Source organism: Gordionus sp. m RMFG-2023, chromosome 5 (assembly GCF_954871325.1).
Source record: "Gordionus sp. m RMFG-2023 chromosome 5, tfGorSpeb1-WG-v2, whole genome shotgun sequence".
Lineage (NCBI taxonomy): Eukaryota > Metazoa > Nematomorpha > Gordioida > Chordodea > Parachordodidae > Gordionus > Gordionus sp. m RMFG-2023.
Window position 1 is genome coordinate 3028454 of NC_088779.1, and position 27617 is coordinate 3056070.

Here is a 27617-nt window from a genome sequence, read left to right on the forward strand (position 1 = left end):
CCACATATATGTTCGTTTTAAAATCTTTTGTATATTTTAACTTTATTGATGTTGGAAGGTAAGGTGAAAGGGGGTCAGAGCAAGAAATACCACGCTAAAAATCAGCCATTCTCCCAAGGAATTTGTGTAATTCCATAGGGTCATCTGCCACCAGTAAAGAGACCAAGGGGTTCTAGAGTGGCGGGAAATCCACGGACTGTAAAGCCCGTTTTATAAGAGCATTACATCTATTAAATCAGATTGAACATCCACTGCTAAATATTCATCAAAGGTATTGACGGACAGTTTGACTTACTTGCTTCTTTCAATTGCGCACTCATATGAGACTGAGGCTGTCACATTTGCGAATGGCTACTGCAAAGCTGAATTCTTGGTTTGACAACTCAAGGTCAAGATTTTTAGAAGGAATAGCGTATAGGTATTCATATCTAGAACCTTGGTTGAGGGAGGCTAATAAGGCATGATCCTCAGAGAGAAGGGTCAAAAAGAGGTAATCAACGGACCTTGAAATCATCAGATTATCTCAATCCTTTTGTTTATGGGAGGGTGGAGGTTGACATTCATCGTCGACTGAGACTTTCCATATAATATAAGCATCGTCAAGCAACGCATCAGGCAAGAATAGGTGATCAGTTATTATTTTGGAGCTTGCCATTGGACGAGATGAAACCACTAATTTAAGGTTATGGGTGATCGTGACCCCATGCCTTCTTTTTTGCAGGGGAGAGTGGCTTGATGCGAGTTAAATTTGAGATTAGTTATTTTCTCCAAAATTAGTAATAATAAGATAAAAATTAAATAATTTATTATTACTAAAATAACACATTGCCTCCTAACCCTAACCCTAACACTTCACTAACCCTAACCCATTTAACCAGATGTGTACATTGCCGAAATAACCAATTCACCCTGCCCACCACTATTTAAGACATTGACGCTAACAACAGAATCATAATTAAATTTCCAGCTTAATGATGTATAGTATTTAGACCTGTGCGCCGACAAACTATCGGCGGCCGGCGCAATTTTCAAAAATTCCTATTGACGGCCGGCGGCGTGTTGATTTTTAGCCGCCATCAACAAAATAAATTTAATAATTCATCTTGATCCTCATTAGCTATATTTACTACCTGATTATCATCATTCTCAATAAGTTTAGATGTTTTATTATAAATTCTGAAGCTGAACAATTTTGCTCTATTAGATACTTCGACACAATTGCCAATTTTTGAAATCTTGGATCTAAAAGAGAAGCCAACACCTAGATAATTTTAAATAAAAAATAAAAGAATATACTTATATATTAATACTTGCAGATTACACACCAAAAATCGTAATGCAAGTTTTTTAGCATATTTTTCTTAAGTGACACTATCATTTACTATTAAATTTATTTCTAAAAAGTAACACCAAGTTTAAGTAGGCCCTTTTTGTACTGAAAAAAATTCGATAGTTTCTTTAAATTTTGAAAGAAATGCTAATCGTTCTTCTACCAGCTCAGATTTAATTTGATAATTTGAGAAAGTGCTTCCCAATTCTTTTCAAAACATTATTAATTAAATTCTTATTTAATCCAGATATGCTTTCTAGCATAATTAATATACTATGCCAACGTGTTGGGACATTTAATTTTAAGGTTTTTGCGTGGAATTATTGTTATTATTATCATAGGAATTGCCAATTTGAAAACTCCGGGTATGGATCAATGCTATCAAGATCTAACATGTCTGATGTTAAATCTATTTTACTTAGACATTTTTTTGATCTTCCTCGAATTCAATTTCAACCTCTGCAGTTTTATATCTTAGAGCAGTAATAATTTTTCTAATTCTTTTGCAAAAAAATTTCCAGACTATGAATTTTTTATTATCCAGAGTTAGGATAATAAAATTATTTATAGAATTATTAAATGTAGATACATCCATTTTTTTAAAATATGTAAAATTATGGTAACTTTTGGAAATTTAGATTTTTGATTGATTGAATTCTATAATGACGTCAATATAATTTATGATTTTAAAATAGTCGAAAATAAAAATTCATCAAAATCCTGATTGACACTAAAAAATTACAACAGTGATGTTCACCAATTATTAGAATAAAAAGGTATGAAATATGAAAGAAGTTTCTACGCCGGCCATGCGCAGCCGATATAAAAATCCCGGCGCACAGGTCTAACAGTATAGTATATTTTGATATATATTTTCATTTTCAGGATATAATTAAAAAGTTAATTGATGTTTAAATATTTAAGAAAACTTAGAAAATTTACTGATAATTCTTATTCACTATTTAAATTTGCAGTCTAATTCTTTTTTTTTTATTATTATTAAATTTCAAACAAAATAATCAGCTCGAAAGATATTTTTTCCTTTATAAATCAGGTATTTCCACTAATCAAGTTAACAATCGATTTCAGATTCGATTAAAATGTTATGGGTAGTAAGGGAAAAAATTTTTGCTATTAATACCTTTTGATATATTTAAATTTCTAATATACGATAGATTGTATATCACTTATAAAATAGTTAAATTTACAAAATATTTAATTACATATTTTGTTTAGAAAAATAAGTTTCCCAGTAATCGAGTGTTTGTATTTTGATTTTGTGATCTAAAATTTAAAAAAAAAACCCCAAATGTGATATGAGCAAATTGCCCATTGGTAGAAGTCGCAACTGGCCGAGAATATAAGATCACCGAGGAGTTTATATTTTGTTAATTTTTTAAAAAAAAAAATTATTATTTGGTAGAGGTAAGCAGGTTGCTATCTATATTAGTGGCGAAGAATAAGATTTTAATAAATGATTTGTTTAATGGGAAATAACACAATTTAAGGGATATTTTCCCATGGGAAGGAACAATTTATGACATTAATTGTATTAAATTATTTAATAATAGAATTAAATTCAAAAAAATATAAACGATTCGTTCTCGTTATTTGTTAAACAAAATATTTTATATTATTTTATTTTTATATTCCCAAAACCTTGAATCACGAAACGGTTTATTTTTCAAGAGAGAGTGAATAATCACAAAAAAAAATACCTTTATATCCCAGCGTAAAATAAATAATAAAAAAAATTGATTGTCAAAATAACCCCAATTTCACAATCATATATAAACATTTTTAAAAAAAATAAAAATTTTAATCACTAATTCCCTTTTAAAAATATAAAAAAAATAATATGAAGTATGTTATGTACTTAAATTTGATATTTAAGGAGCAGTTATAAAGACTTGATGGGTGGTGTAATAATATTTATGTTTTAGGAATAATGGGCATAACCGTATCGATATTCTATATTCGTTCTTTGGTTCCACATTCTCAAAAATGTGATAAGTCTTTCCCCACTTTAAATTTTATATATAAAAAAAAAGATTAATATGATGTAAGAAATTGTTGTTTTCTAAATTTAGAATTGCCAAAAAAAAAGAGATTTTATTAGAAATTTTAGGGTTTATGACAGAATTTTGATAACTGGAATAGCAATTTATTGAGAGTATTATAAATATTATTCTGCTAATTAGAACCTCTTGACCCAGTTAGTCTCAAATCTCCGAATTTTTATAGAAAAAAAAATACTAAATTTTGCTATTTACTATTGTAGCCTTTTTTGAAAAATTCTTTCCCGGATAGGTGGATACCATTGAAACGCAAAATAATTTAATTTCGCTAGCAAAATCCCAAAATACTTGTACAGCCAATCCGTCATTTAATTTAATCATACGCGCCATAGATATCGTTGCATTGAGGGAGAAATCACCTTCAAAATGATGCATATGTTATTAATTTATTTATGAGCAATTCGATATAAAAAGTACTGCACTACTAGTATAACTTATATTAGAGGTCAGCGCAATAAATTATCGTATCGGGGTCGGGTCTAGAACCTATCTCAAAAAAAATTTTTCACCGGTTCGCGCCGACCTTTAATTTATATATGTGATAAAGAGCAAATGAATTGATTATCGATGTTCATAGATTGGATAATTATATACTATAGCAATTTGTAAAAAAAATGAATATGAATTAGAAATAGGAGTAAAAAAAATTTTTTTTTCGATTTTATTAAATGCATACCTATTTGGATATTTCCTTTAAATCTTACATCTATAATATATAAAAAAAAAATTATAATAAAATATAATTTTCGTAATGGTTTTTCTTTAGAAGGAAGGAAGAAAATTAATTCTGAAATTTTCGGGACTTTATCATTAGCTTTTCCTTAAAGTTTTTTTTTTTTTAAATCTACGAAACAGATATTTTTCTTTACTAAAAATTTTTATTTTATTTTAGCTGTAATATAAAATCAAAATATTAAACATCCTAGGACTTGTTTTCACATTTATTTTTGTTTCTAAATTCAAAAAAAAAGTAAAATTTCTCTCTCTCTTCTCTTCTCTTCTCTTCTCTTCTCTTCTCTTCTCTTCTCTTCTCTTCTCTTCTCTTCTCTTCTCTTTTTATTGTTTTAAAATGTTATTTTTAATTTTTTTAAATATACCTGAGCAGGACCTAAAAAAAATCTATTTAATGCATAGACTAAATTTGAAAAAAAAAATATTATTCTTAAGCCCATCTGGGACTTTTCTCAGTTCTGCTTGGATTTATTTTGGGGTATAAAAAGTAAAATATTTATTTTATTAATACTTACCAACTTGGTAACCTCTTGGAATTTCATCTGTAAAAAAAAATCATTAATAATTAATAATATATAATTTCCATAATAATTTTATTTTAAAGGGAATTTTTATCATCTAAAATTCATTAAAATTTTAATGAGCATCAAGTAATAAAATAAAAATAGGGAAAATTTAACTCATCAAATAGTTTTCGTTTAAGGCATCAAAAATATTTGATTCGAAAACTTTTTACTTATTTTATCGAAAAAGACGAAATAAATTCATTCTAGGCCAAAACATATTTCTGAATTCTTCAAAAATTTATAATTAGGTTTTTTTTTAATGTTTTAAAATTTTTGAAATAGGTTTGCGCACAGCATCTACAAATTTATTTTCATAAAGGCTTTGTTTACATAAATAAAGTTATTGCTTCTTTCTTTCTTTCTTTCTTTCTTTCTTTCTTTCTTTCTTTCTTTCTTTCTTTCTTTCTTTCTTTCTTTCTTTCTTTCTTTCTTTCTTTCTTCTTTCTTTCTCTTCTCTTCTCTTCTCTTCTCTTCTCTTCTCTTCTTCTTTTATTCTTTTATTCTTTTATTCTTTTATTCTTTTTATTGTTTTTATAAGTTATTTTTTCTAAAATTTTGAAAGAAAAATTGATAGTTCCTCTATTAGGCCCGATATGTAAATTGAAGATTCGACAATAATGCTTTACAACAAAACATTATTAATTAGATTTCTATTCGCTCCAGATACGTTTTACGAGCATGACCATTATATTATACTATCTGGTTGGGACATTTAATTTTAATGCTTTCATTTAAATCACATTATTGTTATTAACATCTGGAATCGCCAATTTGAAAACGGGTATCAGGTTATAGATCAGCGCTATCAAGATCTAGCATATCCGATGCTTTTGTTGCATAGGCTTTTTCTTTGACGACATTATACAATTACAGGAGTAATGTGACCGATTGGAAGAAAAATTATGGCGCCAGCTTACGCCGCCTTTATGAATATCGGAGGGGAGCCAACTTGATTTTCCTAAACGGAGACGTTATCGGTATGATCTAAAATTCGGTAGTCAGCCTACGCTCATGTCTAGAGGAGAGGAGAGGAGAGGAGAGGAGAGGAGAGGAGAGGAGAGGAGAGGAGAGGAGAGGAGAGGAGAGGAGAGGAGAGGAGAGGAGAGGAGAGGAGAGGAGAGGAGAGGAGAGGAGAGGAGAGGAGAGGAGAGGAGAGGAGAGGAGAGGAGAGGAGAGGAGAGGAGAGGAGAGGAGAGGAGAGGAGAGGAGAGGAGAGGAGAGGAGAGGAGAGGAGAGGAGAGGAGAGGAGAGGAGAGGAGAGGAGAGCGAGAAACAAATTTTAAAAATATAATTTTAGCAGAGGCCTGCCAAGATTATATATAGACTAGATTTTGAAAAAAAAAGAAATTTATTCTTATACCCGATCTGAGACTTTTCTAGCTTCCTGCCTGGTTTTATTTTGGGGATGTAGTAAAAAAATAAATAAAAAATATGATTTATTAATACTTACCAATTTTGAATTCTTTCGTTAATTCCTGAACTGTAATTTATATTTAAAAAAAAAAAAATAATAATTCATAAATTAAATAATTAGTTTTAATGAAATTTTAATCACGAAATTTATTAAAATTTGTGAACATCAATATAATAAATAAAATATGAAAAATTTAACTCATCAAAATACTTTTTTTATTAAGCTGTGTGGGGGGGACATCAAAGATATTTAATTCGAAAAACTTTTCACTATTTTATTCGAAAAAACACGAAATACCTTTTATTTTACATTAAGAAAAATTTTTAAAAAAATATGGACAAAAAATTATTTCTAAATTCTTCATAAATTTATAAGTTAAATTCTTCAGATAATTTCTGAATAAAGGTTCTGTTGGCAACTATATACTTATATAGAATCAAACACAATAAATATATCTTTTTAGGTCTTTGTTTCAGATAATTGCTTCTTTCGATATAAACGTTATTTTTTTCTTAGGTATATTTTTTTTTAACATTAAAAAGGTATTGGTTCTTTTTTTTCTAAGATGCACCTCTATAAAAAATCAATGAGCCAAACATAAATTTTTAATTATATTCTATTATATAAAACGTGATTCCAAGTTTAGTTTCATAGAATATGATAAACTTAAAATTTTATAATTTAAAATTCTCATTAATTTTAATGTTAAAACTGAATTTAAAGCACATTATCTTAAGACAATAAAACTGAAATTGTAATTTCCAAATTATATATAAGATACATTATAATTTTTTTTTTAAATTTGTTTTATATAGCAAAAGAATATAAAAGATTAGCTTATTAACATTAAAATACATGTATATCTCTAAAATTTCTCCCTATATGAGGCTATAATATCTGCGATAAAGGCCTGGGTTTCAATTAAGGGAAAATTATTATAATATTAGATATGAGTATTTATCATCATAATAAAAAATAGAAAATAAGTCAAAGAGGTTAAATATAAATTATATATCAGGTCATTTATTTACGATTAAAATAAAACACGAAACTCTCGTACTATTATGAACCCCATACATTTTTACTTAAATCCAATAACTAACCAAATGAATGCATAAGTAATATTACATTTGAATGTTCGCCTAGAGGAGATGTGTCCCTTTGTATCGTTTTCGTATTGGGTGTAAATGTTTAAGTAATATATAGAATCTAGATCCAAATCTTCAATTTTAAATTCGTATCGTTCCTATTTTATTTGTGTGAAATAAGGGGAAAAAAAATATATATATTAATAAATAAATATGGTTTAAATAAGAGATTAGTATAATGTACAATTTGTATATTTTAATAAAAAATAATAAGAAATAACTGTTCCGTTAATGAATTTGATAAGTTGGGTATGATATCCGCCAAATCCTTCCAAAGTACAATTGAAATATTTTATTGGAAACTCAGGGATCAACGGATCAGGAGGTAAGAATCTTATCGTTACATTGTAAGAGTCTTGGATGTTATTTCCATTCATCAATTCGAGTGTTAAGTTTCTTATGCCATGAATTGAATCATTTTGCATTTTACAGCACGTGCTATTAGGTTCGAATTCTATATTTTTGTATCAAAAGTAAATCGTGAGCGTAAATATTTCTTAAAAAAATCAAAAATATATTATATTGCGTATTTCAATATTGTAAATAACTAGTCCCGATCATAGAAATCAATTATATAAAATAATCGCTAAAACAAATTAAATTCATATACAATCCTCATTAAGGTTGTTTTTTTTAGCGTAAATTAGAAATTGATAAAAATTAAAATTACTCATATTTTTTCAAATATAAACTATTGTATTATAAGACTTTTTTTTATATTACTCGTTAAAATTTTACTTTCAATATCCAGTTCCATCACATCAAAGCCTACCAAACCAGAGAATAGATGGTAGAATCATAGAATCAATTTGATAGCGTAAATAAATTGAAAAAAAAGCAAGAATTAAATTAATGATATAAAAATCTCAAAAAAACATTTTTTCTAGTTATTTACTTAGGCATAATTATTCTCAGAATTAAGGTTTATTTTATTTTACAGATATGAGCTATATAAATGTTAGCGAATTTCAAAAAATACACTTCCTTTATATGGGCATAATAATAAAAAGGTAGATTAATGCAAAAGCAATTTCAAAATATTTTTATTCGGGATATTATGTAAAAAAAAAATTAGTCTGAAATAATTTTTCAAAAATATATATTATCTTCGATTTATAACAGAGATATCAGTAGATATCATCTATTATATGGCTAGGCCCGGTTTAATTGATTCATTTTCTAAGACCCGGCCTTAAATTTTTAAATTTTTTTTAATCATTTGAATCATTTTGGCTGTATTATGCAAGTTCTTTTCAAACTATGAAATTAAAAAAATAGTTTTGGTCAAGTTTGTGCATCCTTCACATTTCTATTTGCGGTAAAGAGAACAAATTGCTTAAATCATATTTAACTATGTGAAAAAAAAGAAGTGATTTCTATATAGAATAAAGAAGGAAATATTTGATTTCATTAATACATACCCTTCTCGATACATTTTGGTAATTTCTGATCTGTAATAAATTACAAAAAAATATAAATTTTCCCATTATTTTTTTGAAATGAATTTTATAGTTTGAAAAAAAAATTCAATAAAATTCATATGAATAATAAATTAAATAATTTTAATAAAAAAAATTAGGGAAAAATTTTAAATCGTCAAATAGTTGGCATTAGGATCTGTCAAAAAGTTTTCAAAACTTTTTTATATAAATTACACGAAAAGATTTTATCATCAAATAAAATAAAATAAAATTCTAATTCCGAAATTCCCCACTTTAAAGCTAAGTGTCTTGAATAAGGCCTAAGGTTAATATAATATTAGATATCAGAATTTATCACCAAAAATACAATTATAAACAATTCAAAAGGTTGTTTTATAATATAAAGTATATTTTTCAATGTTTAGAAATAAAATACGAAACTTGGCAAATCTAAAGACTACATTCTATTTTACAACAACTAAACAAATGAATATATAAGAAACATATATTAATTTTTTACATTTGAATTTTTGCATAACAGAAAACTGTTTAGTGGCAATATTTTCGTGTTGGTAAAAAACTTCTATGGAATATGTTAAAGCTTGTTGTAATTTTCCTATTGTAAATCGATATTGTTTCTATTTTAATTTTAAAGAAGAAATAAAAAATAAAAAATAAAAATATATTAATATATATATAGATAATCATCATTTTATATGTTTCCTATATTAAAATTCTATATTTAATAAAAAAAAAAAGCAGAAGTAACCTTGAGCTGGATAGAATAATTTCTAATAACTGGGATACGATTTCTACCCTTATATTTATACAATGTATATTTGATTGAATTTTTAGGGTTCATCGATTCATGAGGGAAGAATCTTCCAGTTAAATTATACTTGTTATCATCACTTTCCACTAACTCGAGTGCAAAATTTTTTATGCCAATAATCGAATCCTTTCTCATTTTACAGTAGATGTCATTTGGTGGTAATACTATATTTTATTTAGAAGTAGATTAATGCGTAAATAATTCTTTTAAAATAAAAATATATAATATTGCCATTTTTTACAATTGTCAACTAGTTCCAATCAAAGAAATCAATTACATAAAATCGTGAAAAATTCATATACAATCTCGATTTACGTTATTTATCAGCATAATAATAAATTATTAAAATATCTTTAATTATAAATCAAAATAAATTCTTATATTATTTCGACTGTTATTAAATTTTGAAATAATTTATTGTAAATATATATTTTTACTCAGTAAACTTCCATAGATCTGATCCAACGTATCAAAGCATATCAAGCCTAGGGAATAGAAGATTTGTAGAAGTTAATTTTTTTGATAACATAAGTTGAAAAAAATTTACATCGTTATATAAAATTGAAAAATATTAAAAGAAATAAGGTTTAATAAATAATATCAAAAAAATTATTTTCTAGTAATTATTTTAACATAATTTTTCTTAGACAGAGAGTTAAAAAATATTTATAGATATGCTCAGGGCCTTATAAAAATTTTACGGATCCCAAATCCAAAAAAAAAATTCTCTTTTAAATACATGATAAAGAATTTTCAAGATGTCCTTTCCTTTATATTTGTCAATCACACTGATGTTCATTATATCTATTTATAGAGGTAGACCTTTTCCTTTCCATTTAATAAATGTTATTTTTAGTGTCAAAAAAGTCCTTTAGTGTTAGAATCTCCAATTGCATAATATTATTTTAAAAATCCTGATTATCCCTTTTTAAAATTAGACTAGAGCTTTTTAACAACATTAGCCCATCGAATTTTAGACACAACCTACCGGGGTAGCAGCTAGACTAAAAGTATCATGATATAAACTGTGTAAGAATGATAAGTATTCGAGCAGAAAATGTCGATATTTTATTTCTAAGTTCATGATCATGAGCATGCACTGACCCTCCTCTCTTACCATCATGATTCAGAGGAATACACACAAATTATATTTCAATGAAATAATATTCACTGAAAGCTTAATCGTCTATTAATTGTATTTTATTTAAAAAATTTTATTTAAAATCTTTATGAGAAAATAAAATTTGCAATAAAATATTAATATTTTGTTAGTAATAAAATATTTTAAGCCACGTTTAATTTATTTTTTTGTTTGTTTTTTTTTCAAGAATAAAAAGGGTTTTTTTCACCCCTTACATATTTCGTTTTACAAATTGTTATCTGTATGGTAAAATATTTGTTATAGGCTTGATTTTATATGGTAGAAGCCTAATTCCCTCTCTGTAATAGGAAACAAGAATTATTTTATATGATTACGTAATGTATAATTAATTTTATAAATTTGAATTGATATTTGGTGTGGGAGCCCTGATAAGACCTTTGGCAGCCCGGGGCTAAATGAATTAGGCCTCGTGTCTATTTAAATAATCCAATTCATTTAAATCCCCCAAATCAAATATAAATTAAAATTAGATAAAAGGAAGGCTCAAAGTACCAAAAATATTAATTAAAAGGGATTGCTTAACCATAATAACAATGTGAAAAAAAATATGATTTAGATATATATAATAAAAAATATTATATTTCATTAATACATTCATTACATACCCTTTTTTATACATTTTGGCTTCTTTTCATCTGTAAAATAGATTTGTATATATAAAATATAATTTTCCATAATTGTGAATTAATTTTATTATTTGAAAATTCTTAAATTACAAATTAATAAAAAAAAATATAAGAAAAATTAAATCATCAATCAAATAGTTTTCATTAGGCTCTGCCCTATCTCCAAAACAAAATAAAATTTAATTATAAAAACTTTCAACACGTTTATATAAACATGAAAATATTTATCGATGTAAAATTTTCCTATATAAAGTTCATTCTTTGATAAGACCTGGTAAAGTTAGTATAATTATAGATATCAGTATTTATCACCAAAATACAAATATAAACAAGTCAAAATATTCTTTATAGTATAGAATATTTACTTATGCTTAGAACAAAATATGAACTGGCATATCCAAATAATACATTCTATTTTACACAGATAAACAAATGAATAAATAACTATTTTTATATATATATTAATTACGTTTGAATGTTTGCACAACAGAAAACTGATTAGCTGTAACTCCATGTTGAAAGAAAACTTCTATGGAATATGTTGAAACTTTATCCAAATTACCAATTAGAAATGTGTACTGTTTCTTTTTTTTATTTTAAAGGAAAATTAGGTTACACATATATATATATATATATCGATAATCATTATTTTATAAATTTTACAGATTATGACCTTTTGGGATTTGATAGATATATTTCTAAGAAGCGAGGTACGTTCCAAATCCACATATTTATACAGTGTATAAAAATATTTGATTGAATCTTCGTGGTTCATCAATTCATGAGGTAAGAATCTTCCTCTTATCTTATACAAGTGGGAGTAATTACTTCCCAGTAAATTGAGTGTAAAATTTTTTATGCCGTAAATTGACTTTGCCATTTTACAGTATATTTCATTAGGTGGTGATACTATATTTTATTTACAAAGTAGATTAATGCGTAAGTAATTTTCTTAAAATATGAATATATATAATAATACCCCCTCTCAATTGTCAACTAGTCCGATCATAGAAAAATCAATTATATAAGTCCGTTAAAATAAATTTAAAAATCATATACAATCTCATAGACGTTATTTTTTTTCAGCATATAAAATTTAATTGATTAAAATAAAATTTTCAATCTTATTTCAAATAAATTATTGTATTAAAATTCCTAATAACATTATATATATAATATAAGACAATTTTTCTTTCTTACTCATTAAATTTCCATTGTTCAGATCCATCATAGAAAACCATATCGAGATTAGGAATAGTAGATTGTAGAAATAATTTTTTGATAACATAGTGGCAATAATTCAAATATCGTAATATTATAAATTAATATAAAAAAATTAGGAGAAAAAATAAAATTTAATATATGATCTCAAAAAAAATATTTTGTTGTTATTTCTACCTTAATATTTCTTAGAAAGTGAGTTCAATAAATAAAAATTTCTAAATATACTTAGGAGGATGTTGCTTAATAAAATGTTGAAGTAGGCAAATTTTTATTTATCATTTCTTCGATTTATGAGCAAAAACCTATATTACATATCACACTATCCGAGCCGATTTGTAAGAAAAAATTTTATTCTTAAAACCGGTCCGGTATTCTTTTTCTCCTATTATATCGGGTTTTATTTTTTGATTATTCATAAAACCCGGCCCGGAATTTTTTTAAACTTTGTTATTTTTTGAATCATTTTGACTCTAAATTTTGCAAGTTATTTCAAAGGGGAGGGAGAGGTGGGTTAATTAAAAATATGATGAGTAAAATGAATTATTTAAACGCCCCACAATCATTTGATCCTACTGATTTGTTGGTATAATTCCAATTCCTATTTTTTAAAATTCTGACATAGCCCTAGTGTTGTTAAATTGCCCGATGGGTGGATTTTAAAAAACGGGCCCTATTAATATTCGAGCCAAATATAATATTATGGCCAGCCTCGATATTTGGCAAATGGAAGTCCAAACCATTCTGACATATATGAACGAAATCTTCAGGTTTTTTTACAAGTTTTTATGGCGAAAATCTTAAATTAAGCAGTTTTTTAAAATTCGATCCAAATCGATCATTTTTTTCATTATTAACTTGGCCCCCTCACGGGCGCTACCGGTCCGGGGTTAAAAGAAACACTCATGTTCTTCAAGTAGCAGATGACTAAAGGATCATAATATAAACTGTTGTAAGAATGATATATGTTCAAGCAGAAAATGTTGATATTTTACTTCTAATATCAACATCATGCATGAGCATGTACCGACCTCCCCTAACATCATATTCACAGAAATACAACAAATTATATTTCAACGAATTCATATTCATGAAAGCTTGATCTCCTATTATTTGTATATTGTAATTTATTGTATCGTTATTTATTGTATCGTTATTTATTGTATCGTTATTTATTGTATCGTTATTTATTCTATTGTTATTTATTGTATCGTTATTTATTGTATTTATATTTTTTGTATTTATATTTTTTGTATTTGTATTTGCATTTGTATTTATATTGTATTTTATTGTATTTTAATAATTTAAATGATTGAGATAGAAAAAAATTGCTAATAAAATATTAAAATTTGTAGTAATAATAATAATTTAGAAAAACGAATCATGCAATGTTTGCTTTTTAGTAGTTTTTTTTTCGTTCATAAAAAAAGGGGCTTTTTGTTTTTTTATCCCTACATTCATTTACACAAATTATTATTTCCGTAAAACAATTTTTGAAATATGCCTAATTTTATACGTGGAAGTTCTAATACCCTCTGTAATACGAAATGTGTATCATTTTATATGGATACATGATATATATATATGTATACAGTTTCAATAATTTTTATTTTATTGCAAAGAGCAGTGCTAAAACCTTTGGCAGCCCTCGGGACTAAATTAATCAGTGGGTGGTATCTCTTTAAATAACCCGATTTATTTAGGTCCCCAAGCAAATAAAATATAAATCAAAATTACCAAAAAAAGAATTAATTAAAAAAGAAAAATTATACTGGAAATCCAGATTTACCATAAAAAGAGAGTTAAAACCGACCGAAAGAAAGCAATTTTTTGATATTCCGAACCCTGAACTCGAATCCTTTTTGTGTTTGAGGGTCAGTACTGATTACAAATTTTAGATAAAATAAATACAATAGTTTTTAGATCAAAGCGTAAAATGTAAAGAAAAATACATTAAAAATTTATCATGATTATAGATACCTTTTAATTATAATAATAATATGAGCATAGTGATTTTAATATTTAAGGAGCACTTAAAATAGACTTGATGGGTGAGATGCGAAGGCATTTATATTTTTAGGTAATCGGCATTACGATATTTTGTATTTTATCTTTGGTCCCAATTTATAAAAAAAATGTAAGAAGTCTCCTCGCTAATATTTACTAATGTGAAGACGTAAGAAATTGTTTGTTTTTATTAGAATTGCCAAAAAGACAATTTTTCATACAAATTTTATGATTTAGGACATATGACTTGGAAGGACAATGATAAAAGATAAATTTAATAACTTTGAAGAGTATTATAACTATAGTTCTACTTTATTATATCCCTCTTGACCTTTAGTTTCAAATCACAGTATTTTAATATATATAAAAAATACAAAAAATTTGGCTATTTTTACCTATATATAATTTTTTGAAAAAAATTCCTTCCTGGAGAATTGGATTTCATTGAATCGTAAAATGCAGTATTCTTCGTAGCTCTCAAGTTATTTAAAAAAAATAAAATTTAAAATTAATATTTTTATCATCTTGTTGCATCTAAATACAGGAACATTGAACCATAAGACCTATCATACAAAATCATTGTATAATACATATTCTTAATAGTTATATAATTTAATTTTTTTGGGAGATTTTTTGTAATCCCATATAAAAAAAATATAATATCTCTTTGTAAAAAAGACATTTGTCAAAAAATATATTAAAATATTTTTAATTTTTCAGATTTAATTTTGATTCAATCAGGGTAAATAAGGATGCTTTTGTTGTACATTTATTTGTCAGAATTACATTATTTATACGTGTAGCCCCTTTTGCCTCTTAAATTTGTTTTTCTTGTTTAAAGAATTAACGAGGTATACTGTTCACGATAAAATAAACTCGATTGATTTTGATGGGTAGGTTTTGATTTCAGGAAAACTCCTTATAATATTCATAAAAGAGTATTATCTATTTCATTTTCAGATTATGTAAAAAAAAAATTAAAATATAAAACGAAAATTATATTTTATATGTATTGCTCGGATGTTTTTAGGAAGTACGTTTACCTTAGATATTTTTTAAACGAAAAATTATATTCTAATTTTACCTTATAAGGTTAAATTCGTAAATATTATGAAATCAGGATATTTGTTAAAAATTGAGAATTTTTTTTTATTATCGGATGTTTGTTATGACGAAATTTGTTTATAATTGCGTTTAGTTTTATTATTTTATTTTATTTATTTTATTTTATTATCTTATTTTTTTTTATTTTAAATTTGCTTATTAAAAAAATTTCTATCTAAATATTTTAAAGCACTTATAATTATTCAAACAATATAAAATTAAAGCATTATAAAATACGAGCGTGATAAAGCGCATTCGCCCCCTCTCAAAGTGGGAGATACAACATAGCTACGCTAGGTATTTTTCATTTCCATCTAATTGATATTTATATAAGAAATTATGGGGGATAAGATGAGGAGAAGCCCTTTACACTTTTATGCTCAAGCCGCACGTACTTGTAGGCACAATAGTCCGAGGAGACTATTGTTTAAACGTCTGTGGACTGATTAAGAGGAAAAGGACCAAAATAAAGAGCCCCTATTTGTCATTTAAAAATTAAAGGACAGGGGAAGGCTTCCTTAAAGTTAACGTTTACAGAATAATGGACCTGTATTTTTGTTTGAAGGTATTTGAGTAGTTGAAGAGGGGAGACAGTAGAGTGACGAAAGAGGGGATATTATTTTAGATAGCTAGACTTAACCTTAGACAGCTTTTTTATAGATTTTTTTTATTGTTATTTAATTTTTTGAATTGTTTCCAGTTTATGTTCAAGGTCTGCCACATCTTTCAGTATTCGGTAAAACTAAAGTGTCTTGTATCTGCTGTACCACCTTCCTTTGCAAGTGAAGAGCCATGTTAGAGCATCGTTAACTAAGTTGCAGTTGGGGTGTCTCAATATGTGAACTAGGAATTGGTTGTACCACACTATCGAAATAAAAATACAATTTAATAATTGTGTTCAAAAAAGAAACCATAATTCTATCGAATTTAAATCTCGGTTTTACGTCCGTTTTGCTTTATTTTTTTAAAATTTTTTATTGTTATTTATTTATATTAAAAAAAATAATTTTGGAAAGGGGGGGGGGGCTTATGAAAGAAGTAGATATGTCAAATATAGGGTATCAATCGATAGCTAATCAAAAGATCTATTCAACTAGAAGGCAACAATTTACAATTAATAGGCTAGTCTAAATCTGGAAGGGGGGGGGGGGTCTGGAATATTTTTATGAATATAAAAATATCGATATTGGTATCAAATAAAAGCTAATTTAAATATCTTTTGACTGAAAGCATTCATTCTTGGTCTTGATGGGTGGACTTAGTCTAGGGAGGGGGAGTGATGGAGAGAGGGTAAAAAATATAGATATGGGTATCAAATAAAAGGTAATATATTTTTTGATTATAGCAATAATTACAAAAATAATTATACTTAACTAGGCTAAAGGTCTTGGGTGGTCAGGAATATTTTTTATAAACACAAAATATTTAAATATCTTTTGGCTGAAAGTATGTACTCTTATCTTAAAGGGTTGTACCTAATCTAAAAAGGGGGGGGGGGGTTATATAAAAATTGATATGGGTATAAAATAAAAAGTAATTAGAAAATCTTTTAATTATATTAATTTTATCACGCTACCCGTGCGTGTTAAGATATCATGTATATTATTATTAGCACAAAACATCAACATGGGTATCAAATATAAGTTAAATGCAACATATTTAGACTTCAAATATCACTATAAGCTGGGGTCATATATATAGTCAATGCTTTTTAAAAACTCATTGTAACCTAATGATAAAATTATTTGGTCGGAACTAAATCTAATATGTAATATTTTTAAATCTCAAAATTTCTGGGAGCTATATTTGAAACCATCGAATCACAAATTTTAAAATGATATTATAACTTTTTCTTATTTGCAGTTATAAATTATTACACTTCTTTACAATCAAATAATTCATATTATTATATTTTTCTTAAACCATATAATCAACACATATTTTATTTGATTTTGATAATTGAAATTTTAAATATAATTTTGATCAATTATCAATTATTTACACAAATAATATTTAAGTGACATTTTATGGAACAATTAATGCGATTTTTTATAACATTGGCATCTCTTATTGTTGCAACATTTTTGGCAAAATGTTGCAAATTGATTTTACAATTATCATAAAAAGATGCACTTCTTAATGCTGTTATTATGGAGATTAGTGAGCTGCATCGGGCCTAATTTTTCAAGCCCGGCCCGGATATTATTTTATAATGTTATGCCCCACCCGGCCCGAACCCGAAATTATTATTATAAAATTTTACCGGCCCGGCCCGAATTTATTAAAATATGGAAATTAATTTTTATAATAACTCAAAATAAACGATATTATATGTTATTTGGCGTCTACTTTCTCTAAATAATAAATCACATATTTTTATTTTACATAAAAAAATTCAACAAAAAAGTGATAAATTTAGAATATATTGTAAAAAATTTCTAAGACCCGACCCGACACTGCCCGAAATTTCTTAGAAAATATTATCGCGCCGGGTAATGGAGCTGGTCTTATTGGGAATGGTTAAATGTGAAACGTTAGTTTTTTAAATATGGGTGTAACATTTTGATGTTTTTAGAAGGATTGAGAGATTAAAATCGTTGTCAAATAAGAAAGGTTAAAAGATACTAAATCTTTATTAAATCATAAGTTAAAAATATAATCAAACTAAATTAATTTAAAAAAATTAAAATAATAAAAATTAAAATAATAAAAATTAAAATAAAAAAATTAAGTTCGTAACATCATCCTCTTTTTTTTAAGTAAAATATTTCCGATTATATATACTTTTCTATCATATTCATTTACATAATGTTTAAAAGACAAACTGAAATAATCTTGAACTTTATTTAATCTGAATAATAAATCTTTTTTTTATTCATTTTTCTTTAACTAATTTGAATATTACAACACCCTTCCACTTAGATTAGCCCCCACATTCTGCGAAAGACCAATAGTCGTGGTATGTATTCGATTACTTTTTCTCACCGGTAGATTCTGTTTCTTGCCTTCGTCTGGTATTGATTGCATGCTTTTAAACGATTCACGATTGCTAGTCAACGATTATCTATACCCCATCTTTTCTCCTGTTAAATTATTTTAATCTTTTGTGTTTCTAACGTTCTTCTCTTTTAACTAATGATAAGTGCTTTATCTCGGTCAACGATAGGCGATGCTTGATCTGCGATTAACGATTGTTTTCACGAATTCTTGTTTCTAAGATCATCGATTTTGTATCCTATTCTAAAGTTTTGATAAGCAATTGGCGATAATTTGTCAACGATTAACGATTGCATCCTGGTCTTGATTACTTGTTCTACCTAGTCGCTTGTCCAGATATCCACTTTGCCTTATGATCTCTTATACGATATGATTTCTTCTATCTTTTGATCCAAAATAAAAATCCGATCTCTAATTGAGCTCGATTGCGGCATAAATTTTCTAATGACGAAAAGCCGTTTCTCTTTATGAAGATTTTTTGGTTAATCAACAACCTGATATTTTGCTAAATATTATCAACTTAAATAACAGTCAACCGTATATCTTTAATAAAAATTTATAACGAAATTCTTTTAGCTACATCGATCACTTGTACGTATAACGATCTCTTGTGACGCATTCTTTTTAGCTAAACGACTAATTCTCCGAAATACGACCATTAATATTGATACCATTGTTTTATTGCTCTCATTCTTTGTCTTAGTGTCGATAGTCATCTCATACATCCCCTTCCCCCTTTATTTAGAATCTCTTTTCAGAGTTAATTAGACTGACTTTTGATCTTCTAAAGCCTGGATCAATCGCTGCAAGACACCACTGAACCAATATGGTATTGATATTTATATTGCTGAGGCTAGTGGGAGAGTTAATTAGACTGAATTGTTGAAATTGCCCTGTCGCCTCCACCCTCCAACATCATTGTAACATTTTGATGTTTTTAGAAGGATTGAGAGATTAAAATCGTTGTCAAATAAGAAAGGTTAAAAGATACTAAATCTTTATTAAATCATAAGTTAAAAATATAATCAAACTAAATTAATTTAAAAAAATTAAAATAATAAAAATTAAAATAATAAAAATTAAAATAAAAAATTAAGTTCGTAACATCATCCTCTTTTTTTTAAGTAAAATATTTCCGATTATATATACTTTTCTATCATATTCATTTACATAATGTTTAAAAGACAAACTGAAATAATCTTGAACTTGAAATCAATTTTTCCCAAATTAGTTTCAACTCATAGTTTCTCGCCCTCCATTTGGATAATTTTGGCTTCAATATTTTTTGGGACATAGATCATTTCTAATTAATATTTTGTGTTGATAAAAAATTTCCTGACCATCCAAGACTCTTAGAGCCCATTTAGAGAGTAATTATTATTACAATCAAATAATATATTACCTTATATTTGATACTCATATTTAAAAAAATTATTTTCCCCCCCCCCTTTCCAAGACCAAATCATACCCATCAAGACCAAGAATAAATGCTTTCAGTAAAATTATATTTAAATTAACTTTTATTTGTGATGCAAGAGAGGAAACTTGCCCCTAACGTCTATAAGAATATGAGAACGGTTTAGAATTTATGATGACACAAATAAAGTCTTTATTTTGGAAAATATAAATTGTATTTTTATTATATATATATTTGAATTTCTTTATAACCAAAAGAACATGTATATGAAAATATATTTATTTATTTAAGAAAAATATTAGTTTTTCATTTCCAATACATATATTAGATTTACAAAAATTAACTTTCTTTTTAACATAATTGAATATAAAACAAAATGTCCAAATTACATATCACGATCTACAAATTTTGCTTAACATTTAAATCTATATATTAAATTAGAGAGATAACAAAATTTAAGATGGAGAAGTAATTGAAATTCTTTTCTTTCTTTCTTTCTTTCTTTCTTTCTTTCTTTCTTTCTTTCTTTCTTTCTTTCTTTCTTTCTTTCTTCTTCTTTCTTTGATAGAGGGGAACGAGCTCGCTTGGCAGGAGAGAGAAATTAATTGTATACCTTTATAATGTAGTGAAGGAAGGAGGAAATAAATAAAATGGGAAAGAAAAATATTGCATTATTATAATATGTCTTGTTCATAACTTGTAATACAATTAAAGGGAAAGGGAATTAATGTATCTTTATATTATTTGTTGTAAAAAAAAATATATTCAAAGGAGGAAAAGTGGGAATAATTGAAATCTTTTTAATATTGTTGTTTCCTACTTTAGGAAACACAATCAATAAATTTGACAATTTTTATAATGAAGGGGGGAGGGGAATGAATGTATCTTTATATTATTGTTGTTTCCTACTTTTGATATCCGATACATTCAAAATGGGAATTAATGTATCTTTATATTATAGTTGTTTCCTCATTTTGGAATACAATCAAATCAATGATTACATTAAGAAGGGAAGGTGGAATCTTTATCATAATATTGTTTCCATTATTTAGGAAAATAATCAAGAAATACATTTCAAAAGGGGAATAAATGGGAAGGGAAATAATTTATTTTTGGAGCTATCATAAATGAGAAATTGAGATTATTTAAATGCTGCATGTCAATAATAAAATCATTCATAAAATTGATCTTATTTCGTGGCTTCAGATTATACGGTATCTGAACCATCTCTTGTTTTTTGAAAGTTGTTGTTGTCGGTCCCCTTCAAATCATATTTATTTTCTTTCCATAACGAATTGTTTTAACATTTCGCTCCGTCATCTCTTCTCCTTGAATCTTTCTCTGCACAGGTTTTATTATCAGTTATTTCCATCGATATTTGATCACAATATCATCAATAATGTTTAGATCCGTCGTATTTTCCTCTATCAATCTTACTTTAAGATTTTTATTTACGACAGTTAATCATGAATTGTTGAATTGTATCGCAATCTATTCTGTAATCAGCCCCGAACCATAGCTTTTATGTCGATCCAGATATTCTCTGGAAGAAGATTACACTCTGCCAGGTTTTGAATTAAACAATTCAAACAAACATGTAATTTTATCTTTTTCAACCTTTTTTTTTATATTAAATCTTTCATTTGTTGATACGATAAATTGTGTATATAAGCCTATTCAAGAAATTTTATTATTTTCTATGTAAAATATTTCATATATATACATATATTATATATATGAAAGAATTTAATTTTCTTTTTAAACATTTAACTTTTAAACTCAAAATTAATATAATATAATGTCCAATTATCAAGTCACAATTGAACAAAACACAATATAAAAATAACGTCTTAAACTGTGATACATAAACATTAAAATATCAATTGAAAATAAAATATTATTTTACAATTATATAACATCGAGCATTTAGAGTCTTTATTATAAATTTTTTAATCTCAATTTAAATTTATTTAATTGGAAATTTGAGCACTGAATGGGTGGCATAGACTTAATTTATTGTTATTCTCATCTTTTCTCTTTTCCAACTTATTAATCAACTTGTTTATATCCAGATTAAAATTTCTTAATAATAACTTGTTGGAATAGGCCTTTAATAAGTGGCAGAATATTATTTCGACGAATACCTGTCTTATTTATATAACTCATAAGATATTTGTTTTTAACCAATAATCTCATAATTGTATTCCGTTTTATTTGCATCTTCTCTCAAAATTCATAAGTTGCTAGCCTAAGACTGAGCTTCACAACAATCTAATGTGCTCTGGATAAATATCTTATCTTCACGTTATTACTTTCCCAACAAGTATTAATGGTAACAAACTTAGCTTGTCAGAAACAAATAGGAAACTCAGATTATTGTAATGTTTACCCCAATAGCCATGCCATAAGTGGAAAATTGGCCTCCCTGACAACTACATTTAAAATATAACATTTATTCATAAAAACCAAATTGAAACATCTGAGATTAAATAATTTCTTCTTTAAGGTATAACATACAAATATAAATATTGAAATATAATAACTGCCCATAGTGGCACAAAGGTGTGAACATCTATTAAAAAAATCTTGGAGTTTAAATATTATTTTTTCTGGCTAAAATATTGAGTTAGCCGTTTTTAAAATCGACTCAAAATGAGCCGTTTAACAACACTACTGATAATATCGTAAGCTAGAAATAAATAAAACCAAAAAATTATCGGCTGAAACAAGTGATAATAATAATAAATATATATATATTAAGTTTTGGATGACCTAGTGGGTTGTGATGTATGCTTGGAAACAAAAGGTATAGGGTTCAATCCTGGTAAGGAATGTAAAAATTTTTACGTTTTTCTTAGATGACTGATGTGAAAGACATATGGTATGATGAATTTCGGAGCTTAGAGATGACACTCCCACACACAGGCTTGGACGGCCGGAGGATACTTGCCCAAGAAACTTGATGAAAGATACAAACAAAATTATAAATGTGAAAGCTATAGCGTTCCATCGCGCAGGGTGTAGACCTCCATCTTGTGAAAAGTAAAATAAAGGTCAAAGCAAGGAAGACAAGGTTAGCAAGTTTTTGGTACACTTAAAGGTAAGACGAGAGAATTGATCAATGTTGAACAAGTGAAATGTTGATATAGCATGCTTACAAGAGACGAAATGGAAAGGTCAAGACTCTAATGATTGAAGGTGAGTATAAATTGTACTATAATAAAATTATTAGTAATAGTAACGGTGTCGGCATTATCCTCAGTCAAGATCTAGCTTCCTCAGTGGTAGAAGTTAACAGGATCTGATAGATAATGGAAATAACACTGCATTGGTCAATCAATACTACACATTCTTTCAGTATATACTCCTCAAACGGGTTGCAAAGAAGAAGAGAAAGATGACTTTAGAGCTATCCTTGATGTGGAAATCCCTAAGAATGACCTAGTCATATTAGGTGGAGACTTAAATGCGCATGTGGGAAAAGTAAGAGACAGCTACAAAAGGCATCATGGTGGTTTTGGATATGGGGAAGGAAATGAAGGAGAGCATGTACTGAAATTTGCGCAAGCCTTCGACCTTGCCTTAACCAACACCTACTTTAAGAAAAATGACAGTTTAATAGCATATGAGGTGTGGTACAAAAAAACCCAGATAGATTACATGCTTATCTCTCACAGAAGATTAAAAGATATAATAGACTGCAAAGTCATCCCCTGCGAAGATATTGCCGCACAACACAAGCTACTAGTCATGGATTTACATATCACAAATAAATCCACGCAAAACAAGATAAAACTTAAACCATGCATCAAATGGGGTAGATTAAAATGAGATGCCTTTGCTCAATGCAAACATTGAAACAATAGATTGAAAAAATGTGGACAGATCTTTCATCCAGATTAATATACACAGCCAAATCGACACTAGGCTTAACAAGAGGAGGCAACAAATCATACAAAGAAATATGGTGGTAGAATGAAGAGTACAAACCACTATACAGTAGAAAAAAGCCCTATATAAAATATGGTACAAATAAAAAAACCCAGATGTAAGACAAAATACAAAAAATCCAAGAGAATCTACAAAGGCGTTGGGTAGGGCCAAAACAATGTGATACGATGACATATACGAAGAACTACATACCAAAGAGGGGCAAAATAAAATATAGAGATTAGCCAAACAGCGAGAAAAGAATTCCAGGGATATAAACGGAGCTCCGAAAGTAATCAAAAATAAAGATAGGAAATTAATAATAAAGGAAAGGGAAATAATGAATAGATGGAAAGAATATTTTCAAGAGCTTCTCAACTTTAATCCCCCCATACTACATCTGGGTGAACACTCCCCATGTCAAAACCTTATACAACCAATAACAGAACAAGAAATAATCACATTCCTCATGCATATGAAAATCAACAAAGCTAGGAGTCCAGATGATATTCCAATAGAAAGCTTTAAAGCTCTAGAAGATGATGAAACACATTTGCTCACAAATCTATACAATAAAATATTGGGAAAAGAAGAGATTCCTCAAAATTATAGGCATAGATACCTAGTTACTCTTCAAAAATAAAAGGGATCCCGCACAATTTTCAAAATAACTAGGGGTAAAAAACTAGTGTCACACTCTTAAAGTCTACGAAAAAATAGTAGAAAAAAAGGTTAAGAGACATAGTCGAAATAGAAGACACTCAGTTTGGCTTTATGCATGGAAGACAACGACTTATGTAATCAATGCAATTAGGCAAATGAGCAAAAAATACAGGGAAAAGAATAAATAGCTATACATGGTGTTTCTCGATCTAGAAAAGGCTTTCGATAGAATCCCAAGATAACTTATCTATTGGGCGCTACGCCACAAAAGGGTTCCCGAAAAATATATAAGAATAATACAGGATATGTATATGGGCCATACAACAATGGTTTGTAGCACAACTGGTACTTCAACAGGCTTCACTAGCTGAAGGAGTTCATCAAAGGTTGGCTCTCAGCCCACTCCTATTCATAACAGTAATAGATGTGTTACAGTCTATAATACTGCAAACAGTTTCGTGGAATATATTTGCAGATGATATTGTGATACTTGCCGAATCAAAGGATGAAATGAAAGAAAGATTAGTGAGTTGGATAAATATCCTAGAAAAACACTAGAGGAAAGACATAGTATATGCTGATAGGAGATGAAACAAAGATAATTGATATAAATGAATGGCGGATATCGGCAATTGAAAGCTGCAAATATTTGGTAACCACTTTACAAACAAACGGCACAATAGAGAATGAGATAAAGAGTAAAATTAATCAAGGGTGGTTAAAGTGCGGATCTTTATCTGGAGTGCTCTTTGACAAAAGAATCCTACACAAATTGAAGGGTAAAATTTACAGTTCCATAGTAAAACCAACTATTACATATAGTTCTAATACATGGCCAACCAAAGTATCAGACGAGAGAAGTCTACAAATTATGGAGATGAGAATACTGAGAATGATTGCTGGGGTAACAAGAAAGGATAAGGTGCGAAATACAAGAATAATTGGAAGTTTAAAGGGTGCCCATTAAGACTAAGATAATGGTAAAAAGACTTAAATGGTATGGACACACAATGAGAAGGCCTATGAACTATATAGGGTTGAGAGTTTGTAAGTGATGGGTAAACGTAAAAGAGGAAGGTCAAAACTTCAATGGGGCCATAAAGTTAAAGGCAATATGAAGAAGTATAAATTAGATAAAAGAGATAGTATGAATAACATAAAGTGGAGGGAGATATTGAAGGAGCATACCACCAGAAAAGTTGAATAAAAAGAAAAAAAGAAAAAAATATATTAAGTTTAATAATACTATATATTTGTTTTAGCATGTTTTAAAAGTAGTGTTATTAAAAAACCCATCGATTTTAAAAAACGGCCCGATTAAGATTATAATCTAAAATAACATTATGTAAGCCTAAGGATCTTGCCCAAAGCTGGCAGAAGTGCTTGGAGAACTTATTTGCCAAATTTTGATGCTTACATAATATTATTTTAGAGACACTAATCGGGCTTTTTAACAAATCTGTTTTAAAGTCAGTATAATGCAATGATGATTACATGTTACAATTTGCTACTTATCTGTAGCAGAATTATCAAAATATGAGTATGAAATTTTTAATGATGGTGTAAAAAATTTGATTAGGACAAATAAATAAATCATAATTTCGCAAACTACTATTTTAATTATTAAAATTCTGTGGAAATAAATTTAGAATGAGCTTATTTGATAAACTAACCATAAACGAATGTGAACCCGTTACCACTTTCAAATGTTAGGTCGCCTTTATCAATTCACCATTGGTTCAATGCAAAATGATGCCCAAAAATAATATATAAATTAATTAATCAATATATATTCTAAATAATTGAGATATTTCATTTTGATATTCTTGATAAATGTAATCATCATGACGCTCAAAATTATAATGATTTAGTTTAAAAATTATATAGACACATAATTGATTCAAGCTGATATTTATAATTATGAATAGCAATATATTTGGAAATCAATATATTAATTTGTGTTTAGAAAATGTATCTGGAATTAAAGATTCTCTATTCACGCTTCAATTTACTAATCGCGATACTTACAAGGACTCTCATCAATACTAAATAAGTATCTTGAATATTGGTGATCAATTTTATCAAATATTTGGCGGATAAAATATATTTCATATGCTGATGACGTTTAATTTATTATCGACATAATAAGACATATTCATTAGATAAGTAATTAATTTATATAATCAATGTGTCTTTTCCTAAAATTCAATCTAATGGGCGGCGAAATAAGGAGAGCGGGCTTTTATTTTTCGAATAAATATTTTTGTAACATAATGCATATTTAATCGATATATGTCATTTTTTGGTTATTTCAATCTCTAGATTGAAGCCGCCCTTTGAGTTTAACTTGGAGCAGTGGCATAGCCACTAGTGGGAGGGAGTGATTGAGGATTGGAACCCTCTCCTCAGGCTAGAATCAACAAAAATGTATACGTTAAAAAGGTTCAAAAATTACTTTATATTCAAGTAAATAACTTAACTAATAGTATTTTTTAATAGGAAATTAGTTAAATATGATTCTGAACATTAAAATTATCGGTTATAAAGATATAAGATTAATATAGAATTTATATCAGTTAGCGTCAATGTGTTTTTTCCGACAATATGCTATTTTTTAAACTGAGCGCGTTTTTAAAAATGTAAAAATCTGATTTTATCGGAAGTGCATTTCGTCATTTTTGGAATATCTGCCTTACGAATTTCAGACAATTTTTTTTATAAACTTTTAAACTTAATAATATAATTTATATTCGATTTTCCATATATTTTTTATATATAAATTATAAATGGCTAAAGGGTTAATAGCAAAATGGTCTACGATTCATAAGATAGGTATTTCAAAACATGATAGAACATATTTTTGGTAATATCCAATTTTTAAGTCAAAAAATGATTTGAAAGTTGTAAAAATTACACATTGACGCTAACATATCTATTATTAGGTATAAAGTTTTTCTTTTATATTAAAG

At 27.4% G+C, this 27617-nt stretch overlaps 3 protein-coding genes across 5 annotated transcripts; 2 read left to right on the top strand and 1 right to left on the bottom strand.

Moving 5' to 3' along the window:
• Positions 1–384: 384 nt before the first annotated feature.
• Positions 385–8029, bottom strand: LOC135929896 (uncharacterized). 3 transcript variants are annotated; one of them, XM_065466631.1, is made up of 9 exons: positions 8007–8029; positions 7490–7722; positions 7249–7366; positions 6157–6186; positions 4656–4682; positions 4085–4114; positions 3604–3767; positions 3207–3354; positions 385–731 (listed from the first exon to the last, which is right to left on the bottom strand). In XM_065466631.1, exons 1-8 carry the CDS (start codon positions 8023–8025, stop codon positions 3220–3222), a joined length of 756 nt encoding a protein of 251 aa, XP_065322703.1. In that variant the 5' UTR covers positions 8026–8029; the 3' UTR covers positions 385–731; positions 3207–3219. The 3 variants fall into 3 exon arrangements, with proteins under 3 accessions (XP_065322703.1, XP_065322705.1, XP_065322704.1); XM_065466632.1 differs by lacking the exon at positions 385–731 and adding an exon at positions 2637–2678; XM_065466633.1 differs by lacking the exon at positions 6157–6186.
• A 15214-nt stretch (positions 8030–23243) lies between these two features.
• LOC135929804 (craniofacial development protein 2-like) lies at positions 23244–23886 on the top strand. Its single transcript, XM_065466526.1, has 2 exons — positions 23244–23253; positions 23414–23886. Exons 1-2 carry the CDS (start codon positions 23244–23246, stop codon positions 23884–23886), a joined length of 483 nt encoding a protein of 160 aa, XP_065322598.1.
• Positions 23887–25222: 1336 nt separating this feature from the next.
• LOC135929806 (uncharacterized) lies at positions 25223–25615 on the top strand. Its single transcript, XM_065466528.1, has one exon. It carries the CDS (start codon positions 25223–25225, stop codon positions 25613–25615), a length of 393 nt encoding a protein of 130 aa, XP_065322600.1.
• The last annotated feature ends 2002 nt before the right edge of the window (positions 25616–27617 follow it).

Coding starts and splice junctions, on each gene's coding strand:
- LOC135929896 (XM_065466631.1), bottom strand. Junction 7,367..7,489: donor TCAAATTCATTAACGGAACA/GTTATTTCTTAT, acceptor CAAATAAAATAG/GAACGATACGAATTTAAAAT. Junction 3,355..3,603: donor TTTCAAAAAAGGCTACAATA/GTAAATAGCAAA, acceptor TAAAATTTAAAG/TGGGGAAAGACTTATCACAT.
- LOC135929806 (XM_065466528.1), top strand. CDS start 25,223: ATGCTGATAGGAGATGAAACAAAGATAATTGATATAAATGAATGGCGG.